At 41.5% G+C, this 27,711-nt stretch overlaps 3 protein-coding genes across 5 annotated transcripts; all 3 read right to left on the bottom strand.

Annotated features, from left to right (window-relative positions):
• Nucleotides 2,264-3,700, bottom strand: LOC110430760 (putative nuclease HARBI1). Its single transcript, XM_021448694.1, has 2 exons — nt 2,753-3,700; nt 2,264-2,299 (listed from the first exon to the last, which is right to left on the bottom strand). The coding sequence occupies exons 1-2, from the start codon at nt 3,698-3,700 to the stop codon at nt 2,264-2,266; spliced, it is 984 nt and encodes a 327-aa protein (XP_021304369.1).
• LOC8065205 (glutathione S-transferase T3) lies at nt 4,360-5,346 on the bottom strand. Its single transcript, XM_002466942.1, has 2 exons — nt 5,233-5,346; nt 4,360-5,139 (listed from the first exon to the last, which is right to left on the bottom strand). The coding sequence occupies exons 1-2, from the start codon at nt 5,344-5,346 to the stop codon at nt 4,360-4,362; spliced, it is 894 nt and encodes a 297-aa protein (XP_002466987.1).
• Nucleotides 20,071-26,473, bottom strand: LOC110437579 (phosphatidylinositol 4-phosphate 5-kinase 9-like). 3 transcript variants are annotated; one of them, XM_021466060.1, is made up of 10 exons: nt 26,142-26,473; nt 25,811-25,875; nt 23,647-24,955; nt 22,905-23,072; nt 22,523-22,688; nt 22,292-22,402; nt 21,995-22,182; nt 21,745-21,902; nt 21,104-21,266; nt 20,071-20,971 (listed from the first exon to the last, which is right to left on the bottom strand). In XM_021466060.1, exons 3-10 carry the CDS (start codon nt 24,894-24,896, stop codon nt 20,704-20,706), a joined length of 2,472 nt encoding a protein of 823 aa, XP_021321735.1. In that variant the 5' UTR covers nt 24,897-24,955; nt 25,811-25,875; nt 26,142-26,473; the 3' UTR covers nt 20,071-20,703. The 3 variants fall into 3 exon arrangements, with proteins under 3 accessions (XP_021321735.1, XP_021321729.1, XP_021321730.1); XM_021466054.1 differs by having other exon boundaries at nt 25,806-25,875; nt 26,142-26,472; XM_021466055.1 differs by having other exon boundaries at nt 23,647-25,875; nt 26,142-26,472.

Below are 27,711 nucleotides of genomic sequence, written 5' to 3' on the forward strand. Positions count from 1 at the left end.
AAGATGAGTCCTAATGTGGCAAAGGGCGGATTTACTCTTATGCTAACGTCTTATTAACCATAGTACGATATTTTTCTTTTTACAATAAATAAGCATCAGCCGTCTTATCAACTAAATTTCAGCAAAACGATCAACAACCGTCTTAGTCGTCAAGTCACATCTATAATTCGGTTAAATTTAACAGTTCAATAACTACTTAAAAATTAGATGTGTGAAGCTATTTTTGAACGAGCAGAGAGAGTACTGCAAAACAAAAAAAAAGAGTAGTGATGAGACACGGATCATAGATTAAAGAGCAGTTTTTTTAAAAAAAACACTTATATTATATTAAAACAACAGCCAAATTACATAAAGGTCCTCAAAAGAAGATCTGGTTACAACAAAATCCTTCATCGTCATCTGGATCGGGAGGCAGCATCATCGCCGGAGTCGGGGAGGACATGGCAGCCAGCGGATGGTCGTAGGGGCGTCGGAGACGTATACACCCAGGTGGACGGACCGCGCAAAGCATCGGCTGTAGACGGGACGGCTGAGCCAGTAGAGTTGACGTACACCGGTGACCGAAAAATGAAATTGGGGCCGTCACCAACGGTCGAAGATGAAGCTCAAACCAAGATCCCAGGTGGTGGCGGCACAGTCAAACCAATACCAGCGGAGGAGCTACCTAGCTGAAGAAAGCACAAGAACTAGAGGCTGCTGTTTGGAGAAGAAAGCGGGCGGTGGTGATGGAAGTTGGGCGGGATAGAGCAGATCTCAATGGCGGCGTGAAGATGTTGATGTAGCGGCGGGGTGAAGGAGTGGAGATCTGCTAGGAGGTGGAGGAGATTTATTTTATTACCACTAACTTTGGATATGGCAACGTCGGCGTTGAGGAAGACAGGGCAGAACCACGACGGCACAGCTCCGGCAACGAGGACGATGATAAAGCAGACGAAAGCCATAGAGGCACACAAACACTAAAGCTCTCAATCTAACAGCTAACAAACATGAAGACTAGACCCTCTCTTTGTACGCTAAGGCGAGGTCGCCGGAGACAGGAGAACTGGATTGGAAGGTCAATGAAGGACAGCCGTGCCTACCAATTATACCATGCCGGACCTTACCTATGCTGACCGGACTGCAGCCGGACAATGTTTCATGATACGGCACTCCCACTAGTCTCACATGCGTGACGAACTGGAGCTCCACGGACCACGTGTGCGGCATGCAGGGCCCCGTCGGTCAGTCCCAGTCCCGCCAAACCATCGCCAGCCAATTCCAGGTTCAGCATGGTAGTCCATGTGTTTGTCTCCGCTTCAAAATAAATGTTATCATAATATTTATGCCGATCAAATTAAACTTTCTTAAATTTAACTATATCTATAAAAGTAGTGACAACACTTATAACTATAAATAAATTTATTATAAAAATAAGTTGAACAATCTATCTAATGGTATATAATATGAATATTAATATTTTTTGTATATATTTAATTAAAGTTAAAAATATTTGACTCCTCAAAAAACAAAATAAGACTTATTTTGGAACAGGGATTATAAGCAATAGCGCAAACCTATTGCGCCTTGAAAATTTAATTTATTTTTTTTCATGATTTTAACTACATCTACTCTCTTCATTTTATTTACATATGGTATTAGTTTTGTCCTAAAGCAAACATTTACATCTTTGACCAATATTTTTTCTAAAAAATTATATAAGTTAGTAATACAAGATTTATATCTTTAGGTTCACTATAAGAAATTCTTTCATAATCTATAATTCATGAACTCTAAAAAAACAATCTATAATTCATATGTTGTGAAACTATAAAAAATTTATGAAATAACCAGCGTTGTAGTTGTGATCAACGACCAGCTTAAAACAAAGTAGGAGCGTTACTAAGGAAAGCTTCATCAATGAAGCCCACAAAGAGTTGGCCCTTTCCTCTCCCCCAGTCTTCTTCGTTCACTCAGGGCAGTCCCAATGATAAAAACTTAGTTTCTATAGCATAGGAAACCTCACCAAGAAACCACTCCTTCCCAACCATGGTTTCTATAAATTTGTTCACATAAATAGCAACTTAAATGCAACAACAAACACAGGAGGATCAGCTGTGGCAAATATTTTTACAAACAATATGTGGCTTCACCAAACGTACGTAGCTGGCAATAAATCAAATGTGTGATGGCTGCCAGCAAATCAAGTGTATTGTCATACACACGCTGACAAACACATACAGTTCATACTGACAAACATATACGGTTCATACAATAATTAATAATATCAATCCAAAGATAAAGATATCTGCTTAAGTTCCATCTAGAGATAAAGATAACAGAACCACAAATAGTTATACTGAAGAACAAAAGTTCATAATATGTAAAGTAAAAAAAATATGGTAGCACATCCATATATCAGGTAGGTTGCACTTGTACTCCAAAAGCCATCAGGTGGAGGTTGCACATGTACTGCAGATGGTACCAGATTACCTCAAATCCACATAAGTCATCAGGTTACCTCAAATCTCTAGAAACCATCATCTGCAAGTAAAGAAATAGTGATTAGGTGATTTCTTTTTTTTAAAAAAAAATAGTACTCAGTGCAATGTCTACAAACAAACTACCAAGATCACAGAAAGCTATATTTGAAGATATATACCTAATTATTTTGCCTATATAAATTTCCAAACTTTTGCCAAATATGATCAATCAAATCATTTTGGAGTTGTTTGTGTGCTTGGCGATCATGTAAGGAAGTATTTCTGTTAATCACGTCTTCCATCTCTGGGTTCTGTCCATGAGAGATTGTAGGTTCTTGAACAATATATGTGCTGCCTTCCTCATTCAAATCAAATGGAACTTGGTCTATATCGTTCTCATCTTCGATTATCATGTTGTGGAGAATTATGCAAGCAAGCATAATATTCTCTAGATCCCCTTGCTCGAACAAACGTGCTGGTCTGCGCAAAATACAAAAGCGAGACTGCAAAATACCATAGGTGCATTCAACATCCTTCCTTGCCCCTTCTTGGTGTTGTGCAAATAATTTATGTTTGTCTAATTGTGGTTTACGTATAGACTTCACAAAAACAGGCCACTCTGGATATATACCATCAGCTAGGTAATAGCCGGTATCATATTCTCTTCCATTGATAGTGTACTGCACTTTAGGAGATTCTTCTCTCAGCTGCTCCACAAACAAATGTGATTGGTTCAGCACGTTGATATCGTTGTTCGATCCGGCAACACCAAAGAAAGCATGCCATATCCAACGATTGTGCGAAGCAACTGCCTCTAGAATGATTGTTGGCACACCGTGATCACCGCGAGTATACATACCCTTCCATGCATATGGACATTTTCCCCAGTGCCAATGCATACAGTCAATGCTCCCTAGCATGCCTGGAAACCCACGACGCTCACCTATCTCCATTAAACGTTCAACATCTTGTATGGTCGGTCTCCTCAAATACTCCGTCCCAAAAACTTCAATCACTCCCTTCACAAATAACTTCAAACACTCTACAGCAGTACTTTCACCAATTTTAATGTACTCATCAAGCTGGTCTGCAGGGCTTCCATTAGCTAGTTGCCGTATAGCAGCAGTACATTTTTGAATTGGAGATAGCCCAGGGCGATTAGCAGCATCTGATCTTAAGATGAGAAACGGAGACCACTCACCGAGGGCATTGACAATCTTGAGAAACAGATCCCTTCTCATCCTAAACCTTCTACGGAAGATTGTAGAATTATATAGGGGATTCTCAATGAAATAATCATCCATAAGTCGTCGGTTGGCATCTTCTCGAGGCCTTGCTATGTATCTTCTTGGCCCACTATTGCGTCTGCTTCCTTCTTCTAGCGCTTGAAGCCCACTCTTCAATTCTTCCAGCATTCCATCTTCCAGATCTTCTAGTATTTCTTGCTCAGCTTCAAATTCATCAAGTGTGTATAGATCTTCTGGGTTTATGCTGCCATCCTCGTCATGAGGTTCAGCATCTGATGGTGGCTGGTGAGACATTAGGAGTAGGCAGAGAGGAGAACTACAGAGAGGGGAACTACAGAACTAGTTGTCTTGCAGTCCAGATATATATACACGAGAGGCTAAGTATAGTGGGCTGTTCACACCCATTAGTGCTTTCACACAAATAATTAGTACATAATTAAGGTATTCACACGAATTATGTAGTGCTAGTTTCAGTTTCAGTTTACCACTAGCAGACATGCAGTCCAGATTGATACCACTAGTGCTATTTTCAATTTCACACTAATTTCAGTTTCAGTTTCACAACAAACAAATAGTGCTACTCAATACTTAATTGTCCACACTAATTTCAGTTTCATAGCAACAATAAATAAATAAATAGATATGTAAATACCTTAATTATATTCTGTAGCAAATAAGGCCAATCTCATACTCTCCATAGCTTTGTCCCTCTCAGCCAAAGCTTGAGCATTCAGATTACTGGTTGGTGCTAACAACAAGTCTTTATAAGTCTCTAGCATTCTACATTTCAGTTGCTTTTCTGCAGCCATTTCATTCAACCTAGCAGCTTCAACCTTACTATTTGCCAAGATTTTTTGAGTCTCCGACATCTTTTCACGGTCCTTCCTAGCTGTTGTGCTAACTTCAATGTACTTATCTAGCTTCTCACTAATAGCAGAATACGCTTGAGGTGTCTTCTTTTTGCCATATAGCTCATCCTTAGCCTTCTTATGCTCAATAGGACGAATACTAGGATTTTCTTCCAAATTAACCACATCAGCCGGCCTATTAGTTGCACCCTTGTTCTGATCTTTATCTTGTTCTCTTTTAACATATGCAGACCACTTCCTTTCATTTCGCACAACCTTCCAAAAGTGCTTTAGCATGAAATCTTTATCACTATGGTCTTTAGCATACATGTTTTCAGCAATTTCCATCAATTGGTCATCACTCACACCACTTCTGTAGACTTTGTTGGTTTTAACCCAGCACCCATGGAAATCCATTACTGGTTTCTTAACACAATCCCAACGGATCTTCAGTTGGTTCCGGTTTCTTCTACGACAAACCTCTATGCTTTTATTGTATTCTTTAGTAACATCCTCCCAAAATTGATCTGTCCTCCTATCAGTTCCATCTACTGGATCCTTTGAATTACGCAACCAAGATGCAGCCTACATTCATAAAACAATAACCGAGAGTTCAAAATGAAACTGAATTTTTCCTAAACTCAAGCTCAAGGTTGAGAAACTAAGAAAGTTGCTTACCAATCTTATGTCCTCATCCTTCGTCCAATTCAATCGCCTCTCAGTTCTCTCGTCCTCGTTGGTTTCATCTGCATCAACATTAATTGTTTCTTTTGTCTTGTGCATTGGCTTCATCTGGCAGACTTCTCTTCAGATTTGGAGTAGTTGGAGAAATTGTACTACCAATTAAATGGAAATTTTCTGGATTGCTGTTTGACTGGATAAAATTGGTAAACCCACCTGGTGGGTACATCCTGAAAATTCCATAACACATGGAGTTAGCCAGCATGACAACACCACAGGTAACAGGGTTAACTAAAATTCTACAAATTAAAAAACATTCATGAACTGTACACAAGTTTATTTGAAGACAATCAATATTCACCATTCTGTACAGATTAATTGAGAGCTAGACATTCTGTACAGATTAATTGAGAAAGATAACTATCATATAATATAGAAAAAAATAAGAACTAGAGATTCCAGTAATACGACAACTATTCCAATAATCCAAAAAAAATAAAGAACCAGATATTCCAGTGATTAACATTGAAACTTACCCTTCACTTGAGCCTATAGGAGAAGAGCTTGTCCACCACTGAGGGAATCCAGCGGCTTGGAGATTTCCGAGTGTTGGAGATGCAGGAGCGGCCGAACTCGACCCAGGAGCGGCGCCAACAGCAGAGACCGAACCAAAGCGGGCGACAGGAGCACCCTTCCCTTGCCCTGCTCGACCCTGTCCTCCCTTGCTTTGCTTCAAGCTTGACGATGGTGGCCGAAGAGGATTCATGTTTGTAGAGATTGGGAAAGGATTGGGGCTGGATTCAACAAGGATTTGCGATTTAGGGTTTGGTCACATATTTGAGGCCAAATCGATGGCAGCCGAGCGCGCGCGGGAAGACGATGCTGTGGCGGGAGAATCGCGCGGGGAAAGGAGGGCGCACGGGAAAGAGGAGGAAGGAGCGCGGGAGCGGAGCAGAGGGAGAAGCGCGACCGCGCGGGAGCGGAGCGGCGGCGGCGGCACAACGCATCGGGGCGGGTCGCGCGGGAAGACGATGCTACGGCGGAATCGCGCGGGGAAAGTAGGGCGCGCGAGAAAGAGGAGGAAGGAGCGCAGGAGCGGAGCAGAGGGAGAAGCGCGCCCGCGCGGGAGCGGAGCGGCGGCGGCACAATGGATCGGGGCGGATCGTCATTGAAGGCCTATCGAAACGACTAGAGTCTCCCCGATGGCGTTTCTCTGGTTTCTACAGGCATCGGTGCTTGCGTCGACACGGTTCCGTGCGCAAGAAATCGTTTCTTTGTTTTATCCCCTCTCTCTTCATTAAATCACATGCCACATCATCAAAAAGCTGAGCTGTCATACTAATTAATAGACATAGAAACTATAATAAATACACCATTGAAACAGCCCTCACACCTCACTAGCTAGCCAAACCCCCGACCGCGGGGTTGCCCCCAACGAAAACGCGACTGCCGACCACCGCAAATGGCTGTCGACGAGCATCCTCTGGTTGAGCAATCCACCACCCTGATTGTTTCTAACGCTGACGTCTCCTCCAAACCCTACGTCATGGGGTACCACACCCATCCTCCTACTCCACTCGACGACCTTGGCCCCGTCCCCACCCGCCCATGTGGGATCGAGGCGGAGTTCTGAGGCTGGGCGTGTGCCCCGGCTGTGAATAGAGTGGGTGGACAAGATCCGCCGACGCCATGAGCCACTGTAGGGGAAGGTAGGAATCCTGGGCTCAATGTCGTAACTATTGTGTTCCTTCCTGAATAAGACCTTTAAATTTTTTTAGGTTGGCATTTGTTCAAAACAACTTCATTCTTTTTAAGCCTTCTTGACCGTCAAATGGATGCACCTCCTACTGAAAAAGGCAAATAACATTCAAAGTTGGTATTAAGACTAAAACAATGTATACCGCACGCCAAAGAAACTTTTAGTTGATACTTACTACTCCCTTCATCGTAAAAAAACTACAATTCTATATTTGAGAATAGTCGAGTTCTCTAATGTTTGACTCATTTTATAGAAAAATAACAAAATTTATATATCAGAATAAATTATTATGAAAGTATACTTTATAATTAATCTAATCATACCTATTTGATATAAAAAATATAAGTGACTATAGTTAAAGGTGAAATTATTCATATTCTTTTTAAATTTGACTGAGTGAGTAATACCTTATAAGTCATGTAAATAACTCCATCTCATCTCATCTCATCTCATCTCATCTCATCTCATCTCATCTCATCTCATCTCATCACATCATCTTATAGCTGATACTCCTTATGTCATGTAGTTAAAGGTGACTAAAATCTCAATGGGGTTTTACGTTGCACTTCCTCGAAGCGAGGGGAAGGGTCCACCCAGACATGCTTCACATGCACACATGCAGCTGTCGATGACTGGTGGGACCGGTCATGCTTGTACTCATGCCAGACAGCCAGAATGGCCCGCGCGTGGAGAATGTTTTAGAATTTTTACCCCTACCGTCGAACAAGCCAACGAAAGACTTGTGTCATTGTTAGTGTGAGTGTGTGACACAATAATGCCCATGAAAAACTTTGAAAGCAGAAGATGGAGGTTGGAGTTGGAGGCCATGTAGTAGTGGACAGCCAATGTTTCACTGCACGGTTCACTGGAGCCTGTAGATTTTTGGCGGACACAGATATACTGCTGTTAACATGGTGTCTAGTACTATTTATAGTGTCATAAATAAATGTATATAACCTTCTATAAATTTGGACAGGTCTAGAATAAAACTAGAATATCATTGTATCTTTTGGGATGGAGTCACTACGTGAAAAGTGATTTGTAAGTGCGAGGGAGTCTAGGATAGTAGGGGTGACTAGTGATTGAGCTGTGAGTGAAACAAATTTGAAGTTGCCAAACACAATGGTTATATATACAGATGATATTCTAGTTTTGTTCTTAGGCCTTGTTTAGTTCCGAAAAATTTTGGGAAATGGACACTGTAGCATTTTCGTTTGTATTTGACAAATATTGTCCAATCATGGACTAACTAGGCTCAAAAGATTCGTCTCGTCAATTTCGACCAAACTGTGCAATTAGTTTTTATTTTCGTCTATATTTAATACTCCATGCATGCGTCTAAAGATTCGATGTGACGGAGAATGTGAAAAATTTTACAAAATTTTCTGGGAAGTAAACAAGGCCTTAATCTGTCCATCGAATACCATGTTCAAAATTACCAAACGCAATGTACTAGTGGCTGCCATCGAATAGCCCCTCCTTTTCCAGGAGAGGTGAAGAAAAAGCGAAACAAATTTGAAGTTGCCAATGCCTTGTTTACTTCCACTCTAAAATTTAAAATTTTTCTATCATATCGAATCTTTAGACGTATATATGGGGTATTAAATATAGACCAAAATAAAAACTAATTGCACAGTTTGATCGAAATTTACAAGACGAATCTTTTGAGCCTAGTTAGTCTATGGTTAGACAATAATTACCACAAACAAACGAAAGTGCTACAGTGTCGCGATTTTTTTCCTTCACCTAGGCCTTATTTAGTTCACCCAAAAACCAAAAAATTTTCAAGATTTCCCGTCACATCGAATCCTGCGGCACATGCATGAAGCATTAAATATAGATAAAAATAAAAACTAATTACACAGTTTAGCTGTAAATCACGAGACGAATCTTTTGATCATAATTAATCTATAATTAGATAATATTTATCACAAACAAATAAAAGTGCTACAGCAACGAAATTCAAAAATTTTCACATGCCTGGCCAAATGCATAAGGTGGTCATGTTGGTGTGGCCGCTGGCGCTGTCTCGCACAGAACTTGAATTTCGATGCGAGCATGGTGACCAACTCGGCAGATTCGTACGGCGATGCTACATGCCTACACAGTACACTTAGGCCTTGTTTAGTTTAGGAAAAAATTTAGATTTCGCCACTGTAGCACTTTCGTTTGTTTGTGGCAAATATTATCTAATCATAGACTAACTAGGATCAAAAGATTCGTCTCGTGATTTACAGGTAAACTACGTAATTAGTTTTTGTTTTTGTCTATATTTAATGCTTCATACATGTGCCGTAAGATTCGATATGATGGAGAATCTTGAAAAATTTTGGAAACTAAACAAGGCCTTACATACATACATGTCTACTCATGTGCTGCGATTCCTTAAAGATGCCAAGATTCTCTTGTCCGGGAGATTCTTTGCTCCCTGCCAGATTCTGTTGTCGCCGAGGCTCACGGGACACGTTTCGCCGGGCGGAGAGACCTGGTGCGATGGACGGGCCAGCTCCATGCGGCGTGTCCTCGTGGACGCGTTTCGCTGGCCAGTGCAGCCAGAACTCGCAAACGGCAAATCACACATGCATGTAGCCGAGCACAGCTGGTCCATTTCATTTGCATTTCACGTCATTTGTCGGCTCTTCTTTTTGTAACCGGCGCCGCTCAATTCCTCTCGCCGACACACAAGACACGTATGGTATGCTACCGGGACCTCCTTCGTCCTTCCCGCAAACGTATAACTCTCTTGGCAGTTGATCAGTGTCCTCCGTCACACTTTGGGCGTGTTTGATACAGGGGCGAAGGCAGCAAAATTGGTCGCTGGGTCAATACTCACAGTACTAGTGCTAAGTCATAGGTTACGATAATAAGGTTTTTAATTTTTGTATTACAAAAATTTTAGTCATACCGAATTCCACAAAACTCAGTTGATTTTTCACCGAAATTTTTTGAGAGATTAGCACCTAAAGTATATTTTTTCTAAAAAAAAATAGATCTAAACAAATATTACCATCTATAACAATTGTATAGTGCGATAATATAAGGCTTGCAATTACCTCCTACAGTTTCCCTCTATGGTTACGATCCTCGGTCCTGTGAAAGTGAGCTATCATATTATCGATTGGAATTGTGGCTAGAAATCTTAATTCTACGAAGCATATGATACGACTATTCATATGATTTCTCAATATTGTTTCCACAATTTTCATATTATATTCATCAGCACTGACTATTATTGGTGATTTCCATTTAGAGAACCCTTCTAATGTGATTTTTGATTGCCTGTCAAACTGATCACATAATATTAAATTGAAGCCAATAGATACTAGTAGTAATGTGCAAGCATGAAGAAGCATCGATGATCCTTGCCAATTGTTAAAAGTCACATAGATACCTGGCATCTTTACTCCAACTGAAGCAACATAATATACTAGTACTTATTGCCTTTAGAGTTCAAACTGTATAGCTGAAAAAAAAACAAAAAAGCCTAAGATTGGACGGAGACACAATCAGAGAGGAGACCCTTGTCAAAAAAAAAAAAAATCAGGAGAGGAGATGAGCGCGGAGAGGTACCTTACTGCTATCGCTAGAGGCTGCCCCGCCATTGCAAGTTGACGGCTCGCTCTCGCTCATCAGCGGGATTTAAGTGCGGCCGGCCACCCAACGCAGATCATCAGTTCACCATATGACGGCAAGGAGGATTAGCGATGGGAGAAGCCGAAAGGATTTGGGATGCGAGCAGCAGAGGATGACGAAGATTGAAAACGTTTGGCATTCAGGGCGGCTATTGCTACTGCGCTGCGCTGCCACAGCCTACCACCAGGGTCCAATAAAAAATTTAGGGCCTGTTTGGTTCGTGTACGAGTAAAGCATGGTTTGTATCTCAGAGCCAGGCTCACATGGGACAGGCTGAGTATATACAAGCAATCGTGTTTGGTTGACTGTATCTACTCAGCCTGGCTGAGAAGAGATGTTGTTTGGTTGCCTGCATGAAGATATGTTATATGAGATAAAAATATTATAAAATCATGATTATGATTTTTATTTTTTTACAGGTACTCTTAAATTTTATCTAATTATGTTTTAAACATCTTTAAAATATATTAATATCACTTACTATTTACTAATCATACACTAATACATCATTAGTCTTCTAAATGGCTGCATCCGGCCGGCCTGGCCCAACAGAAACGACCGATTCCAGCGTTTTTCTAGAGCATGGCTGCGGGATGCTTGTTACATGAGCAGAGCCTGGCTCTAAGCCACAAACAGATAACCAAACAAGACCACTCTGCATCCGGTCTGCCTGGTTCAACCGGATGCAGGGAACCAAACAGCCCCTTACTGGGGGGTCCAAGAATTGCTAGGTGCAAGTGCAAGGGACCATGGCAAAACTATCAGTGTCGCGCGACCCGATGGTTGTCGAGGATGGAGGTGCGGGTGCCCGCGGCCGGCGATGCCGTGATGGGCTGATGGCCCGCCTGGCCCATGAGCTTCTGATGTCACGCTTAAATTTGTCACCTGCCGCCTCCTTCGCAAAACTTCCACTCCATCGTTCATATGGGGTCTTTGCAACTAGAGATAAAAACGTTATGGATATTTTTTGATCGTATTCGAGACCGAATTCGTTTAGAAGGGTTCACATCTATTCGTATCCGGGTCTGAATATCCAACATCCGATAACGTATCCGTATCCGAATACTTAAATCGTATATTTATGATGTCAACATCCAATCATATCTTATCCGACATAATTGACATTATCCGTATTCAAATCCGAATTCGACCAAAAATATAAAAACAAATATGATATCGGTGATATCCGTCCGTATCCGATCCGTTTTCATCCAAATTTGCAGCCCAAGCAAGATGTATGGACGAACGAATGAATGAATCGTAGCAAACCCTTTCGCCGATCCCTTTTCCAAAGCCTGGGCAAAAGAGAATTTGAAGAAGGAAAATAAACAACAGAATGGGGGTCCTTGCTTCTGATTAAGGCAGAAAGAAAGGCACGCATGCAACAAAATCCCAGCCGAAAGACACGTATAATGCTCAGAGAGACGTACGGAGCTTATTCGATCAGTTCGTTCGATCGTCTCCGGCAAAACATAGCTGTCGTCTGACGCAGGACTGAAGCAGATACAGAAAATTGCCATGTCGATCGTTTTGTATTAGTGACGAGGGGCTGAGAGGGCGTGCTGGTCGTCTTGGCTTCTCACAATAAATTTTTCCACAGACGGGTAACTGAGCGGGTAACTGAGAACCGCATGTGGAAATGTATTGTATTTCTACAGGCGGTTCAGTTCTGCCAACCGCCTGTGTATTGTATTTCTACAGGCGGTTCAGTTATGCCAACCGCCTGTAAAAATATTTTTCCAGAAAATAAAAATATGAAATCAGTTTTTTAAAATAGAAAAAAAAGATTTTAATACAGATTCGAACCTGAGACCTCGCCCTCGCGCGTACCCTCTTCTTCCACTCCACCTATAACTCAATTGTGTTTGAATTAGAGTTCAGTTCCCCACATACTATCATAAACCAAGCATAAATTGATTATTTGAGGCCCTAAACGGATTCAAATGGAAAAGTCGTCAACTACAAAGTTTTACAACTTTTTAAGATCTACAACTTTTATATTGATAGTTCCTTCATCCGAGGTCATTTACAAAATTTGAATTTCAAATTTGAGAAATTCAAACGTAGTTTTCAATGACAAGATGATTTAAAATGAAAATAATTATCAACTACAAAGTTTCATAACTTTTTAAAATCTACAACTTTTATTTTGACAGTTTTTTTAAACGAGGTCATTTGAAAAACTCAAAAAATTCAAGTTCAAATGTATTTCTACATGCGGATTTCTTAAGAAACCGCCTGTAGAAATATGATTCCTGTAGAAATATGATTTCTACAGGCGGTTCCTTAAGAAATCCGCCTATAGAAATATATGATTTCTACAGGCGGTTTTGTTAGGAAAACCGCCTGTAAAAATTGATTTTCACAGGCGGTTTTGTAGTCGGGTAAGCCAATTTCTTTCCACAGGCGTTCTTTAATTAAAACCGCCTGTAAAAATTAAGTTCCACCGCTGGCTTTGAGCAATTCTGTACTAGTGTTCATTCCGTGTGAGATCGCACTTCATGCATGAGGTTAATTAGGCCATTCTCAATGTTCACTTTCACTACACAGTTTCGCAAACGCTATGTCAGCTCAAACGAAATGAAACAATGAATGAAATTGATCTCTACAATGCATAGTTTCATCATACTAATTCCAATGCTAGGGCAAAACAATAGGATCATCTAAGCCATAAGCTCTGTAGCCATTTGCACACAAACGATTGTTGATAAGTGCATTACATAGTAAAGTTCATAGGACTAGAGCAAGTTGACAGGCACTCGACAATTTAACTTTCACAAACAAGCTCTGTCAATATGAAACTGTCATGTACTAGTGAAACCAACTAAATTATTTATCAATTTACAAGATTCACAATAGTGTGGTTGTCAACTAAATATGAAACTGCCAGCCATCAACCTCCATGCTTACAAATGAAATGTAAAAAATGTACTGCAACTACCAAAGAACATATTTTCCATTCATTATTTTTTGTAGTAGGTCGATTGTTACTCTGCTTCCCGGAGGTTCCGCGTTTCAGTCCGGAGGCTCCCCGGTCTGCTAGTCTGCTGCAAGTGTCGGAGAGCGCTGGCGGCGGCGCCGGTGGCCGAGGAATCGATGGAGTCGCATCTGCCGGTGTCGATTTCCTTCTCAATCCAAGCTTCCTTCCACCGCGTGGCTTCCCTCCTCCACCGGTTGCGCTCCGCCTATCCGTCGATGCATCCATGACTCGGTGGCCGCCTCGGCGAGCTCCCTCGATGCAGCGGCCAGGGAGGTGGAGGGATGCGGCGGCCAACTTGACAGCGCGAGGGAAGGAAGAGGAGGTCTGGCGGAGGGACGCGCGGGAAAGAATGACGTCGGGCGCGGGAAGAATGCACGCGCGTAGGGGGAGGATGGTGACACGCTCACCTCCGACGCGTACAGGATCGGGAAAGAAGAATTGAAACTGCTCAGTGCGTGTTTCACCCGTTTACCAAGGCATGGAAAACAACGCCAGCAAGTTTCACCATGGTGAAACGATTCACCCCTTTCTCCCTCCCATTTCATGCAAAAACTCTTTCCATGCTGATGTGTCGCTACATTAAATGTGCATGACACTCTGGCGAAACTTGTACTGAGAATGACCTTAGGCCTTGTTTAGTTTCAATTTTTTTTTGGTTTTGGTACTGTAGTACTTTCGTTTTCATTTGGCAATTATTGTCCAATCATAGACTAACTAGGTTTAAAAGATTCATCTCGCGATTTACAGATAAACTATGCAATTAGTTTTTATTTTTATCTATATTTAATATTCCATACATATGCCGCAAGATTTGATGTGACGGAGAATCTTGAAAATTTTTTGGTTTTTAAGTGAATTAAACGAGGCCTTACTCAATGATGTGACACGCAGAGGGCAGACCAGTTTTGCCTTCAACGACGCCATAACATTAATTTCAGTTGCAGAGTCCAACAAGTTGTGTGTGTTTAAGGCCTTGTTTACTTCCACCTAAATTTTAAAATTTTTCAAAATTTCTGGTCACATTGAATCTTTAGGCACATGTATGGAGTATTAAATATAGACGAAAATAAAAACTAATTGCACAGTTTGGTCAAAATTTACGAGACGAATCTTTTGAGTCTGGTTAGACCAAAATTGGACAATAATTACCACAAACAAACAAAAGTGTTACAGTGTCGCGAAATTTATTCATTCGCGAACTAAACACGGCCTAAGGCCTAGTTTAGTTTCCAAAAATTTTCAAAATTTTCTGTCACATTGAATCTTTGGACGCATGTATAAAATATTGAATATAGAGTAAAACAAAAACTAATTGCATAATTGACTTGTAATTTATAAAACGAATCTTTTAAACATAGTTAGTCTATAATTAAATAATATTTATCAAATATAAAAAAATACTACAATAACCAAAGCTAAAATTTTTCACAAACTAGACAAAGCCTTAAACTCCACTCCAGTGCCTCTCATCCAAAAAGAGGTGGAAAAGCAAATGTGGAAAAGAAAATGATGATACGAATGAGAGAATAAAGAATATGAATGCGATCACACTAGTTTGCTACTTCCTTGAACTGAGGGTGGCGGCGGCGTGGTGCACCGCATGTGTTGTGACCTGTGAGTTGTGACACAGTCAGGCTCCAGGGTCGTTTGGTCCTCGCTCCTAAAATTTAGTCTTTATCATATTAAATGTTTGAACATTTATTTTACATTATTGAACATAAATTAATTATAAAATTAATTACACACTTTGAGACTAATTTGCAAGATGAATCTATTAAATCTAATTAGTCCATAATTTGGTAATGTGGTGCTATCGTCTCACTAATTAGTCTTACCTAGATCCAAACAGCTCAAGCGTCACATTCCCTGAGCCTACCAATGACAGGCGGGAGCAAGGCACCTGCCAATATAATGCAATCATCTGCTAAAAAAGCTCTTTGCAACTATTTTTTTTTAAAAAATCAAAGCTCTTTGCAACCATTTTTTTTTAAAAAAAATCAAAGCTCTTTGCAACCCGGGCACACATATGTAATCTGTCCATCACCTCATCATCTGGCCAAGTACGTACCCGGCTGCGGCATGCGTGAGTCAGACCGCAAATCACATGAGCCGAGCTGAGTGCACTGCCATGACGACGTTCATCTGTCTGTTCAAAAATGAAGATCGACGTGTCGTAGAAGCAACGACATGGGAATCAAAAAATTACACAACGCTATGCAAGAATACCGGCCCAACTGCCCTAATTGAACTTGTTCTTTTTGCAATATGTTGTGTCGGCTGCTTCATTTGCGCGCGGATGGCTCTCTATGCAATCCTTTGCGGCTCTCTTTCGGAAACCTGATCGAAAAAGATAGATGAAAAGGCACCCAAATCCGTGAGAAAACACCCCCATCTGTGCTGGTCGTCACGCCAACTGATGATGAGCTTCATCTATCCGTCTCAGTGTCTCACCGAAACATAACTATCATCTGACGGAAGACTCAGTGTACGTAGTAGACACAAAACGAAGACCGGGCAAAAAAACCTTGTGTTGAGTGCCGTGCTAATCCTCTCATAATAATGTAGGTATGTGAACGGGACGTAGCTCAATTGGTTAGGTTTTTTATGGTTAAAGTTATTAATTTGACGTGGGTTTCTGTATTTTTCTAGATTTATTTATTTTAGAGTATAACTACGTTCTTCTTGTAGTGATTAGTCGACGTGCCCTGTGAGTCCGTGACATTGATGTCCTTAGGGCACTCACAATGTAGACTTTATCATAGAGTCTAAAGTTATTTATTACCTCGAACAATGTGGACTTTGAGTCTAAATAAGACTTGGAGTCTTATTTTTTCTACCTCTTTCTTCAATAAATATGCTGCCACATCAGCAAAATACCATAAATAATATGTAATTAAGTGTCTTGGACTCTGTGATAGAGTCTTGCATTGTGAGTGCCCTTATGGTGTTTTCGCCAATCTCAATTCTCTCTGTCCTATAATAGATGACCTTTTAGCTTTGTCACAGAAGAAGAGTGAAAACCGTGTATTGATCTAGAAAAAAGAAAAAAATATGAAAACAAGAAAGAGAGATAAAAGATAGAAATGTATTGGAAAAAGAGAAGTGTGCATCGAAAAATAAGAATGACAACTAATTTTAGATAAGTGTAGGAAACTAGTCAAATTTTATGGGATGGAGGAAGTATTTATAAGTGTGAGTGTATATGAGCATTTATGTTCGTAATGTGATTTAAATAAAAAGGTCCAATCATGGAGGCAACTCACACATGATTGGTATTATGAGTAGGGATAAAAACGGATCGGATACGGACAAATATCATTGTTATCATATTTGTTTTCATATTTTTGGTCGGATTTGGATCCGTATACGGATAGTGTCAACCATATCGGATAAGGTAATGTCGACATCACAAATATACGATTTTAGTATTCAGATACGGACACATTATCAGATGTTGAATATTCAAACTCGAATACAGACATATTTAAACCCCTCTAAACGAATTTGGTCTTGAATATGGTCAGAAAATATCCGTACCGTTTTCATCCCTAATTATGAGCAATCCCCGTATGTGCCTTGCTATCCATGATCTTTTGTAGCAGATTATTATTCTTTTGGACCTTTTTGTCTAGGGCCCTACAACCAGGGGCGGGCTCAGGCCTAGGGCTAGTAGGGCCATGGCCCTAGTCGTGGCCCAGAAATGTTAGGAGTAATTCTTCAGTTTTAGCCCAAAAAAGAAGCCCATTAAGCAAAACACTAGGGCAGACCAAGAAGAAAAGTCGCTTAGGCCTCAGGCTCAGCCATCTTGCCTCGCGCTGTCCCCACCTGCATGCGCCTCGCCGCCCCCTGCACGGCACCGCACGCGGCACGCCTCACGCTCGCGCAGTCGCAGTCGCGCCGTCGCGGGCTCGCGACCTCGTCCAGTTCGCTCCGGCCTCCGACGTCCGTGTCCCTCCTCTGCTCGCTGCCAGTGATGACCGTGACCTCGTCCAGATGGAGACGGCCAGAGTACCACACGCGCTCGCAGCTCGACGGGTCCCTGGTGGGTGAAATTTAACTTTTTACCATTATAGTGAGTGGCGACTCTCCAGATAGCATCTTAACGGCTGCCGATACAATTTTATCATGGAACAAAGAGAACAGATACGAAAATACCACATTTGCTGATGTGGCACGTCAGTGCCGCACTTTAGGTTGAATCTGAGTCAACACGGGTGTGGCAAATGACCACAACTGCCCCTGTCCATCACGAAGAGCTGCGGTTCCAGCACGCATCCACACTAGCCATGCCCGCCGCCGCCACGCACGCCTCCACCCTCTCCCACAGGGCCTTGCAGCTCGCTGTGCGCATGCGCGGACGGGCACGCGGTGGTTTCGGCGCACCCAGCGGGAGTCGCTGTGCGCAAGCTGGCGGCCAGGGCGCGTCCCTCGAGGTGTTGTGGGAGATGGCGTGCATCAGCACCATGGGGAAGCTCAGTTGTAGATGCTGCGACGCAATGCACCGAAGTCTCTCGCGGTGGTCGAAGCCATCGCCGCCAGAAGAGGCCCCACGCTCGCCCGTGCCTCCGCGTTCGTGGGCCGGCCACCCCATGCGGTCATCAGCCGGCCTCCGTTAAAGTGCTATCTGAAGAGTCGCCACTCACTATAATGATAAAAAGTTAAATTTCCCCCTAGTGGCCTGGTGGGTCGCGGCCACCGGCCAGGGCCCCTCGGCTCACCCTGTCTCTGGCGAAGGAGCAGTGAAGATACTTATTCTTTCAATTTTTCAGTATTTCAGTTTTAATTATATAGTTTGAGAATTTCTTTCAGTTTACAAACTTTGCTTAAGATTTTTTTTTCTTTTTGATATACGTGTGTGTCTATATATATATATATATATATATATATATATATATATATATATATATATATATGACGCGTTTCTTTTACACGCGCGTGTAGTTACTCTCATCTATGTATTTCTAGATTTAAGGTGTATATGACCGGACGAAATGTATATAGACAAAGTATATGATCATACTAGACCATCTAGAGTGATATGTATGTTAAGTATGCATACATACATAGAGTATATGGTTATACTTATTGTATATAATATAGTAGTGGCATTTTAGTAATATATCTAAAATAAATTTTTTTTTGAAAAATTTTCGCGTGGTAAGATCCTGAGTATCTTAATATGAGTATATAAACATACTCAAACTGATAAACAAGTATGAATACATACACAATGTAGTTTATGAAGATAAGATTAACTACACGTACGTGTACAAAGGAATTTCCATATATATATATATATATATATATATATATATATATATATATATATATATATATACACACACACCGTAGCCTATAGCTTTTGGATTTTGGCCACCAAAATTTGGCCCTAGTCTTGGCCAATTCCTAGATCCGCCACTGCCTACAACTCATTTTGCATCCCGAGTTTGTTTGGTTAAAGGCATGATTGGTACAACGTGGGGTCTCTTCATACCATTGTCATCGATGAACCCTCTATATCGGATTCTTCTCTTGGGTTTTCTTGCCTAGGGCTCAAGGTAAATGAAACACATCTCACATCTCGGGTCCGTTTTGTTGAAGCCCTAGGCTACTTGCCTGGCAATTTGAGAGTTGTCTCGAATGTTAATAGAATTTGCTGGATATAGACAAATAGAAAGATAATCTATTTTGTTAGGGCTTCCTCGACGTGACATAGCCTTAACCTCCACGTATACAGCCAATGTCCACATCAATTTCTTGTCAGAAACACCTGCAAAAGAAGTGTCAAGGGCTTTGTATGACAAAAGCTTGAAGCATTCACTAAGGCATGCATTGGAGCCATAGGATCAATACCCTCAGCATACTTTTTCAGGTACTACTACTCACCAGTTGCATATTGTTGTGTAGAGAGAGAGTAGAGAGAGAGAAGAAATGACAACATTGTCTTGAGTGGCTGCCAAGAAATGGCAACATTGTCTTGAGTACTTTCTGCCGAATTTGCCAACTCAAAACAAATCAGCCAACATACTTTCCATCATAGAACCGTCAACACTGTGCGGGAGGGGAGTTGGGGGGGGGGGGGGGGGGGTTATATGGTGTGCGCATGTGGCCCTGTGCGGATTAGATTAATGAAATTGGGCTATTGTTCTATTGGGCTTCGGCCTTCTTCATACCAGGTCCATAATCGATTCACTTAACAACTAAGTACAATAATTTTTTTCTACCATTTTTTTAGATTTTCTACCACTTCATTTCGCATCAATAAAGCAGCCAGGAAAATGATTCTTTTATACATTTCACGCCGCTACTCTGCCAGCTGATACTGCTAGTGCTAGCATGACTATTACTCCTGACTCTTTTCTCTATTATATACGACTAGATGATACTTGGGGAAAGATATGCTAGGCAAGCCACAAGCCACATTGGTAATTCTGCCGTCACCATGTGGTTTGCGTCAAAAAGATTTGCGAAATGGCCTTCTTATTCTTGCTTCCATTTCTTTTCATTTTGCAATACATATTCCCTTTTTTTTTTGTCCTACAAAAATGGATTTGATATTGATGCATATTTTTAGGTTCTTATTACAAATAGCCTCCATATAGCACCTTAACATATGAAAACACGACCCAGAGGCAAAAGCTGCTCCTGGTTTAGCTTTCTGCAACTGTCGAGATATAAATATAAACATAGTGATTCCCAGACTTCCATGGCGCCGTTGTCAGTAGAATCCTCACAACTCACAGGATAGCCTTGCTCCAGACCAGTATGCCATGCCTACTCCGCGAAGCTAGCAAGCTGATCCCAGGGGCTCGGGACAAAACCAAGAGAAGATCAATTTGCTTCTGCAAAATTGCCCTGACGAATCTCATCTTGTTGGCCATTCTTCTTGCCAGTTCATCCAGGAAGGAACATGCACGCTAGTTCATCCAAGAAGGAACAGGTATGCACTGAAGAGAGTGTAGTGTTTTTCTGATGCTTGCAAGCTCCAATTTTGAAGACATGAACTGTCATGCAGATGAGGTTTCATGTGCTTGGCCAACATCACTAACAAAACGGCAGCGAGTGAGCATCTTTCAAACAAGTATTGGATGCTGAGCTATGAATTCTCAGGGAAGACGGTCTGGATGAACTTCAAGAAACGCTCTGAGTAGAACTGGGGGTCCACAGCAGAGATCGAGACCGAGTCATATTGCATGGACTTGACAGCATGCTCGATTTTCTTTGTCATGTTGTACTCTTGCAATATGTCAATGATGCCCAGGTAGAGGACGACATCATACACCTCACGAAATGGTTTGCTTTCATCTTCCTTAGGTATTTGCTCTGCCCTTGCAGGCATGTTAACTCCTAGCTGGATCTGAAGCCTGACAAACATAAGAAAGACATTAAGAAAAGAAGCTGTAATTCTCCCCCTTTGAAACTACTACTACAAGCAGTGTGCCACTGCAACACAATTGCCACAAGCTAACCAGAGTATTTGAACTACAAACAATTACCTGGCTGTACCAGGCAGCAGTAGGTCTACTTCACCAAATCCAGCAGCTGATGCACGCAAACGGCTGCCTCTTATGTGAGGACCAACAACAACACTGTTCTCGCCACTGCTTTGAACCAAAACTAATCCTTCTGGATAGCTAAGGGCATCATCTTCCTGAGCATCTGTGCCAAACATTAGTGCACCAGTTTTAAAAAGAACTTATTAACTTAAACATGGAAATGCATGTGATGAACAAGTTAAAGCGATAAAAAGAGGCGTTGCAGATCAATAGCAACTACAAGACATATTGTGCATCACACATTCACAGAATATATAGCTTTAAGACAACTTAAGGCTGCCTAGCTCAAACATGATTTGGAAATTAAGAAAGTTTAGGACTATGCAGAATGCTAAGGATTACCAGATAACTTTGGATGTTGGGATGCATAATTTGAGTTCCTTTTGAACAAAAGTGAATTAAAAATGGTCATTAGTTTGGCAACTACGGCCTACAGGCTCCAGCTGGACAAAAAGAGTAGATATACTTCACACTATTGAAACGAATCAATGAGTATTTTCCTTACACTCATGGAGATGTGCAACAGATATTACAAGGAGCAACATTTTATGGAACGTGTTAGGCGTGTCCTTATTCCTTACCTTCTTCTGAAACAACAGTCAACCTATCTGCTGCCATGCTCCGGTGATACGATGCACGTGTTCGCAAGTGCTGTGGAGCTCTATAATGAACACCAAGCAGTAGGCTGTAATCCATTATCCGCTGTGTTCTCAAAAAATCACTGTCTGTTTCAATCTGCCTGAAGAATAATCAACAGTATTTGAGATAAGTGGAATGAGATCACATAACAGAACACATAAGAAGCATGATTTCTAGAGAAAATATGCTCACTTAAGTAGAGCCTCACGCCAGGAAGGTTCAAGATAAAAGGAATAGTTAAGATCCAGATCCTTCAGAGTTGTGTTCTCATCAATTTCAATTTTGTCAGTAGAGCGGCCTAAAGATGAGCCTTTCAAATCAAACCTCCGGTGAATTCTCAATTCAGTGCAAAACATGTTTCCCATTACAACAAACCGGAACTGCAATTTGCAGATATTAAAGAAGGGTCATTACATTCAAAAGGAAAGGAAAGGAAAAAACTAAACTAAAGAAACCTTAAATGAAATTGGTGCTGATGTCAATCATTACCTTTTGACCACTAGAAGGTTTCACCCTGTGGAGGCCAAAAAACTTAGTTATGAGGGTGTTCTCATAGGTACGGACATGATCATAATAGTTTGGAAGCATTCGTAAAAGAACCTACAGGATAGTATAGAGTCATGAATTCGCTTCCTAGGCAAATGACTATACATGCACAAACTATCCAACAATCATGACAGCTAAGAAATACAATCTCTGTAGTCTAAATAGATAATGGACCTGCACTTCAGATTTTCGGAGAGTCTTAATCATGAACCTATCATCTTGTGACAAGAAAAAGACACTTCCACTCTTTCCAGGGGAAGATAGTTCCCTAAGAGCAGAATTTCCGCATATGGAGATCATATAGTCTGCAGCATCAATCTTGAACATCTCTCTCAAATTCCTACAAAAGCGGATCGATATTGTGTTTTAAAGTATGAGTCTGGAACAGAGAGTATTATACTTTTAAATCAGGAGAAACAACAAAAAGAATATGTCAACAACAGGTCACAATGAACAAAACTAGCTAAGTGTTAGAATCTAAAGATTGATTTGCAGTGGATAAGGACATCACATATTTTTAGATGCACATATTGGCATAAATGTCAGAGGTGCGGACCTGAAAACCATGGGACAGTAGTCTTTCCATTTAAAATCCTCCGCTGAATGTGAAGGAGTAAGCCGAGATCCTTCTTTTGGGAAGTTCATCCAGAAACTTGCTCTTGGTCCAAAATCTGAAGCACGAACTTCACGTTTTTGAATTGGTGTAATCTTTCCAACTGTGTACCTAAGTACAACAAAATGTTGCCGATTTCAAATATACATAAAAAACAATCTGTAAACATCATACTCTGGATTTAATTAAAGAACATGTATGTTGCAGGAGCTAGCAGTTCCTAACACGAAAAGCGCAGGTTGTAAGCTGGAGGCAGTAATCACTACTTGCAGTAGTTCATATTTTTCAATGTACCATGCAAATGGCACTACAAACTTTGAATGGGGCAAGTTCCAAACCATATCTGTAATGTGTTTATGAGAGATACAATCTTTTGCTTTTTTTTCCAAAAAGCAACCACTACTTGCTGGTGCTAGTATATCACTCAGACCTTACATCATTGCTCTCTAGAAGCTAAATGAATAAATGATAACAACCATTTTTTTAAAAAAACACATTATTAGTTGCACAAGCCTGATGACAAGGGACCTGTTATTATATGACATGATATTACTATATGGTTGCAAGAGAGGATTATTCTACAAACAATAACATTCAGTAGGGAGTAGCTAGGCCAGTAATAGCTGAACAGACAAAGGAAAAAAAAAAGAATGCAAACTGAAACCATGATCTCAGGAGGTGCTACCTGATCCCAAGCTGCAGGCTGAGCATTAAATCATAGCTCCTGTGTCCCTTAATTATTGTCTCTCCAGGCTTTTTTGTATCCCTCACTATTTTCTTCTGGCGGCGTTTTGTCTTCTTTGAGGAGTCTGAAAAACTCCTGTCAAGAACCACCTCGCTGATTAGAACACCTTGCATGTATTCTCTTTCCAGTATGGGCAATCGAGAATCACTCAAGTTTTCCAAGCTTTCTAGACCAGAACTTTCACTCGAATCATGGCCAATAAACTTTTCAATAGCCACCTCAAGACTCCACCGTCTTTCCAAAGACACATTCTTCAAAGGAGGCTGCTCAGTTGAATTCCTTTTGGACAAAACATCTGAAGATTGCCTAATCATACCAACCTTCATGTTCCCCATGTCAACCGAGGAAGAGTGAAGTATGCGTGAACCATGATTCTGCCTTCTAATATCAGGCAATACACCGCGGTTTCTTAGATTATTGATATACAGCTCATCGTTAACAGGAATTCTGCAACCGTTCGGATAGAATTTACCTTTCCCATCCTTCAGTCCTCTTGTCCATGTTCCAATATAATACCCGCATTCATTCCATGTATAGATTCCATACCCATGCATCATGCCATCCATCCAGTTACCCTCATATGAGTCCCCATTTTTCCATGTAAGAGTTCCTTTCCCTGACATCTTGCCACTTTTCATGTTGCCAACGTAAGTGTCCCCATTCGCCCATGTGTACTTCCCATGACCTACTATTTCTCCCTGAATCCACGAACCTTCAAATATGTCTCCATTTGGATATGTCTGATGTCCAAGCCCATGCTTGCGATTCAACTTCCACCGTCCCTTATAGATGATTTTATCTGGACCCGTATAGGTGCCTTCACCGAATACGTAGCCACCAGAATACTCACCCTCATAGGTAGCTCCAGATGGCCATCGCGTCTTTCCTTGCCCATGCCTCATCCCTCTCCTCCACTCACCCTCATAGGTGCAACCATCTGACCAGCGATACTGGCCTGAACCCTCTGGTGTGTTCCCCAACAATGTGCCGGAATAAATATCTCCATTAGCAAACCTGATCTCCCCAACTCTGAAACCAGGATTTGTTCCAGCAGCAGTTGAATCTTGGCCATTTCCCAAACTGGCCAACACCTCCTTTTCTATGTTGCAACTAGTGTCTCGGAATAAGTCAACCCTTGCAGAATGGGAGACTGTTTCTAGATCATTTGGAAGAGCCACAGGGGCTGTCATGCATAACCCCTGGGAGGACTGATCCACTAAAATGCAAAAGCTAATATCCAAAGCACTGTCTGAGAAAGGTTAGATGAGATATGTAAGCCATAATATTTATAAGATGCACTGGAATTAACCAAGTTATAAACATTCCATTTTTAGGAACTTTTTTTCCACAAATTATTATAAGATTAAAGGACACAGAGAGGCTACAATGAACAATAAGTCCTGAGAGAACAATAGGAGACACCCTGGCATTAATCTGGAATACTTGATCCTTTGCCTTATTTCACCTTAAGGCGTTTAAAGGAATTTTGCTCAATCTTGCTGAATTTACTATGGTTCTTTCTTATTTACCTTATTTCTTGCATAAGCTGAAAGTCCTTTGTTGAATTTTTTATCAATCCTGGTTAATCTGGAAGAATCCTGATTTTACCCTAAGATGTTTCATATTGTTCTTTCAGTAGGGAAGACTTTACTGTAGCAGAGCCTTTCTTTAATCTTATAATGATTTGTAGAGAACAATTTCTAAACATTTTAATCAAGAATAAATTGCAATTAGGAATTTATAGGTACATATCAATTCATATATGAAAAGAAAAAATAGGCTCAAAACTACCTCTAACACATGCTCTACACAGCTCAGCCTAACCATGTGCAGATGTGCTACACATACTAAAGCAAGTATACTAGAGACAAATAACACCGACATGGATCGGAGTGTGAGAATCATGAATATAGCCTTTTTTTTCTTTTCTTTTACCTTTTCTTAAGAAAAGCAAAACAACTGTTCATGTCTGATTCAGTGGGCGGAAGTACATACATGATCATTGTAGTTTCGCATGGTTCTAATCGTCAACTGTGAGTTTTATTTTCAGAAGAGTTACAGGAGACTACAGGAGAGGTAAGGAACGGGGACAGGCTTACCTCACCACTTTGGAAGGGGAGCTCGCCAGAGGGGATGGAGAGGCCTCGTCGCCGGCACTACCTCGCAGACCTGCAGAGAGAGAGAGAGGAAGGAAAGGTGAGGGCGGAGAGGATCCGTGCGGTTAGCGGAGGGACAACTCTAGTCTCCACGTGAGAAAAAAAAAAGAAAAAAAGAGGGGACAGTGGAGGCAGGGGTGCGCTGCCAGAGCAAGGAGAGAGGAGGAGCGGTGCTGTACTGCTGTGGACGGCGCAGACCTCGCCGCCGGATCCACGAATCGCGCAGACCCGGGGCGATAGGGATCCGGCCGTGGGAGGACACGCTGCGCGTAGACTCACCCGGAACGGAGGTAGCTCGCCGGGGAGGAGGAACGGTTTTCGCCGGAGGGAGGCGGTGAGGCTCCCGGCGTCTGGACGCGGCGCAGTGCAGCCTGGGAATGAGGAAACGGGAGGCGTGCCGGCGTGTTGATCGGCGGACGGAGCCACGGAGTCGTCTGGCCCGCTGAGCTGTTGCTGCTGCAGAGTCCTCGAGTGGATGCTGCGGCCTGCTCTGGCCTCTGGTCTGGGGGAGAGCAGGTAGTAGACGTAGTAGACGACGCCGGCGGTGGTTAGCGATTGGATTTGGCCTCCTGGCCTTGGACCCGCTCGCCGATCGTGGTCGTGGGGGTGAAAAAAAATGGGGCGAAAAGCTAGATGATTGAGAGATTTGAAAGGGAAACAACAAGCTAATTAAGTACTATAATGGACGACGTTTACACTAGTATTTTATTGATGTCTCTACTTAATCTTTCCATTTTTTGGCTGTGGTGCCTATATTAGCCCAAATTAAGTAAGTATAGGTGTGACATGTCAAGGTACGAGGGCAAAGGCAAAAATTTCATGTACTATCACAACTTGAACTGCTAAAATAATACTTCCTTCGTCGTGACACGTCCCATCAGGGGTAAAGTCATGCTAAATATATTTCGATTACGCTTTATTTTTTGTTATAATATATTGTTAGTTGTTAAAAGAGTTAGAATCATCTTAATAGCCACTCTGAACATATATCTATTGATTTAAGACGTATTTGGCAGGGCTCCTCACGAGGGCTCTTCTAGAGGAGCCACAGCCGTTTTAGAGAAACCATAATTTGTGGCTTTGCTAAAATAGTTTCAACTTCTCTTCTTTTTACTTAAAAACGGCTTATACATAAAAACGTTTGATAGAGCTTCTCTGGAGGAGCTAGTACTAGAGCTGGAGAGTAGCCCTACCAAACACACCCTTAGTTTTATGCCATAAATTTGCATATGATTTAACTAACAGGTGATTAAAGTTTGTAAAATATATATATATATATATAATAGTTAAATGTGTTTATCATCATTTCTTGATGGAGGGAGTATGTGGTTGAGTGATTAATTCATTTTTTATATTGAAAGATCCGGTAGTCCAGCTTGCCATTATCTCAGATGGTCAGCGTATAGACTGTAAAGAGACACAATCTTTGAATAGACTACTCTTGGCACCGCCACGGCGGCTTCATTGGAGGGAGCCAGTGACGTTTTGATCCCTAGACAGAGGGAGGGACGGAGGGAGGGTTGGCAAGTTGGCCGTCTCGTCGTCCGGTGCAGCAGTATATAGCACGCATCTAGTGATGGTATGGTATGAGCAGAGTGGTGCCTTGCATTTTTCTTTTGTTTAGTTTTCCGTTACCTAGGCGATCGAAGTCTAGATACATTTTGTTAACTGTACGAGGCAAGGCGACAGCAATAATATATTGGATGCTTTCCTAGGGCAATTGTGTTAGGTCAGCACACCACATCAAAAGTCAACGCTCATACGAGCCCACATGCTAGTGGCGTGGAGTTAGGACCCGTTTGGTAATGGTTTAGATTCTAGTACCATTTGGTTGCCGAATTAGAATCAC

Source organism: Sorghum bicolor, chromosome 1 (assembly GCF_000003195.3).
Source record: "Sorghum bicolor cultivar BTx623 chromosome 1, Sorghum_bicolor_NCBIv3, whole genome shotgun sequence".
NCBI classification, from domain to species: Eukaryota; Viridiplantae; Streptophyta; class Magnoliopsida; order Poales; family Poaceae; genus Sorghum; species Sorghum bicolor.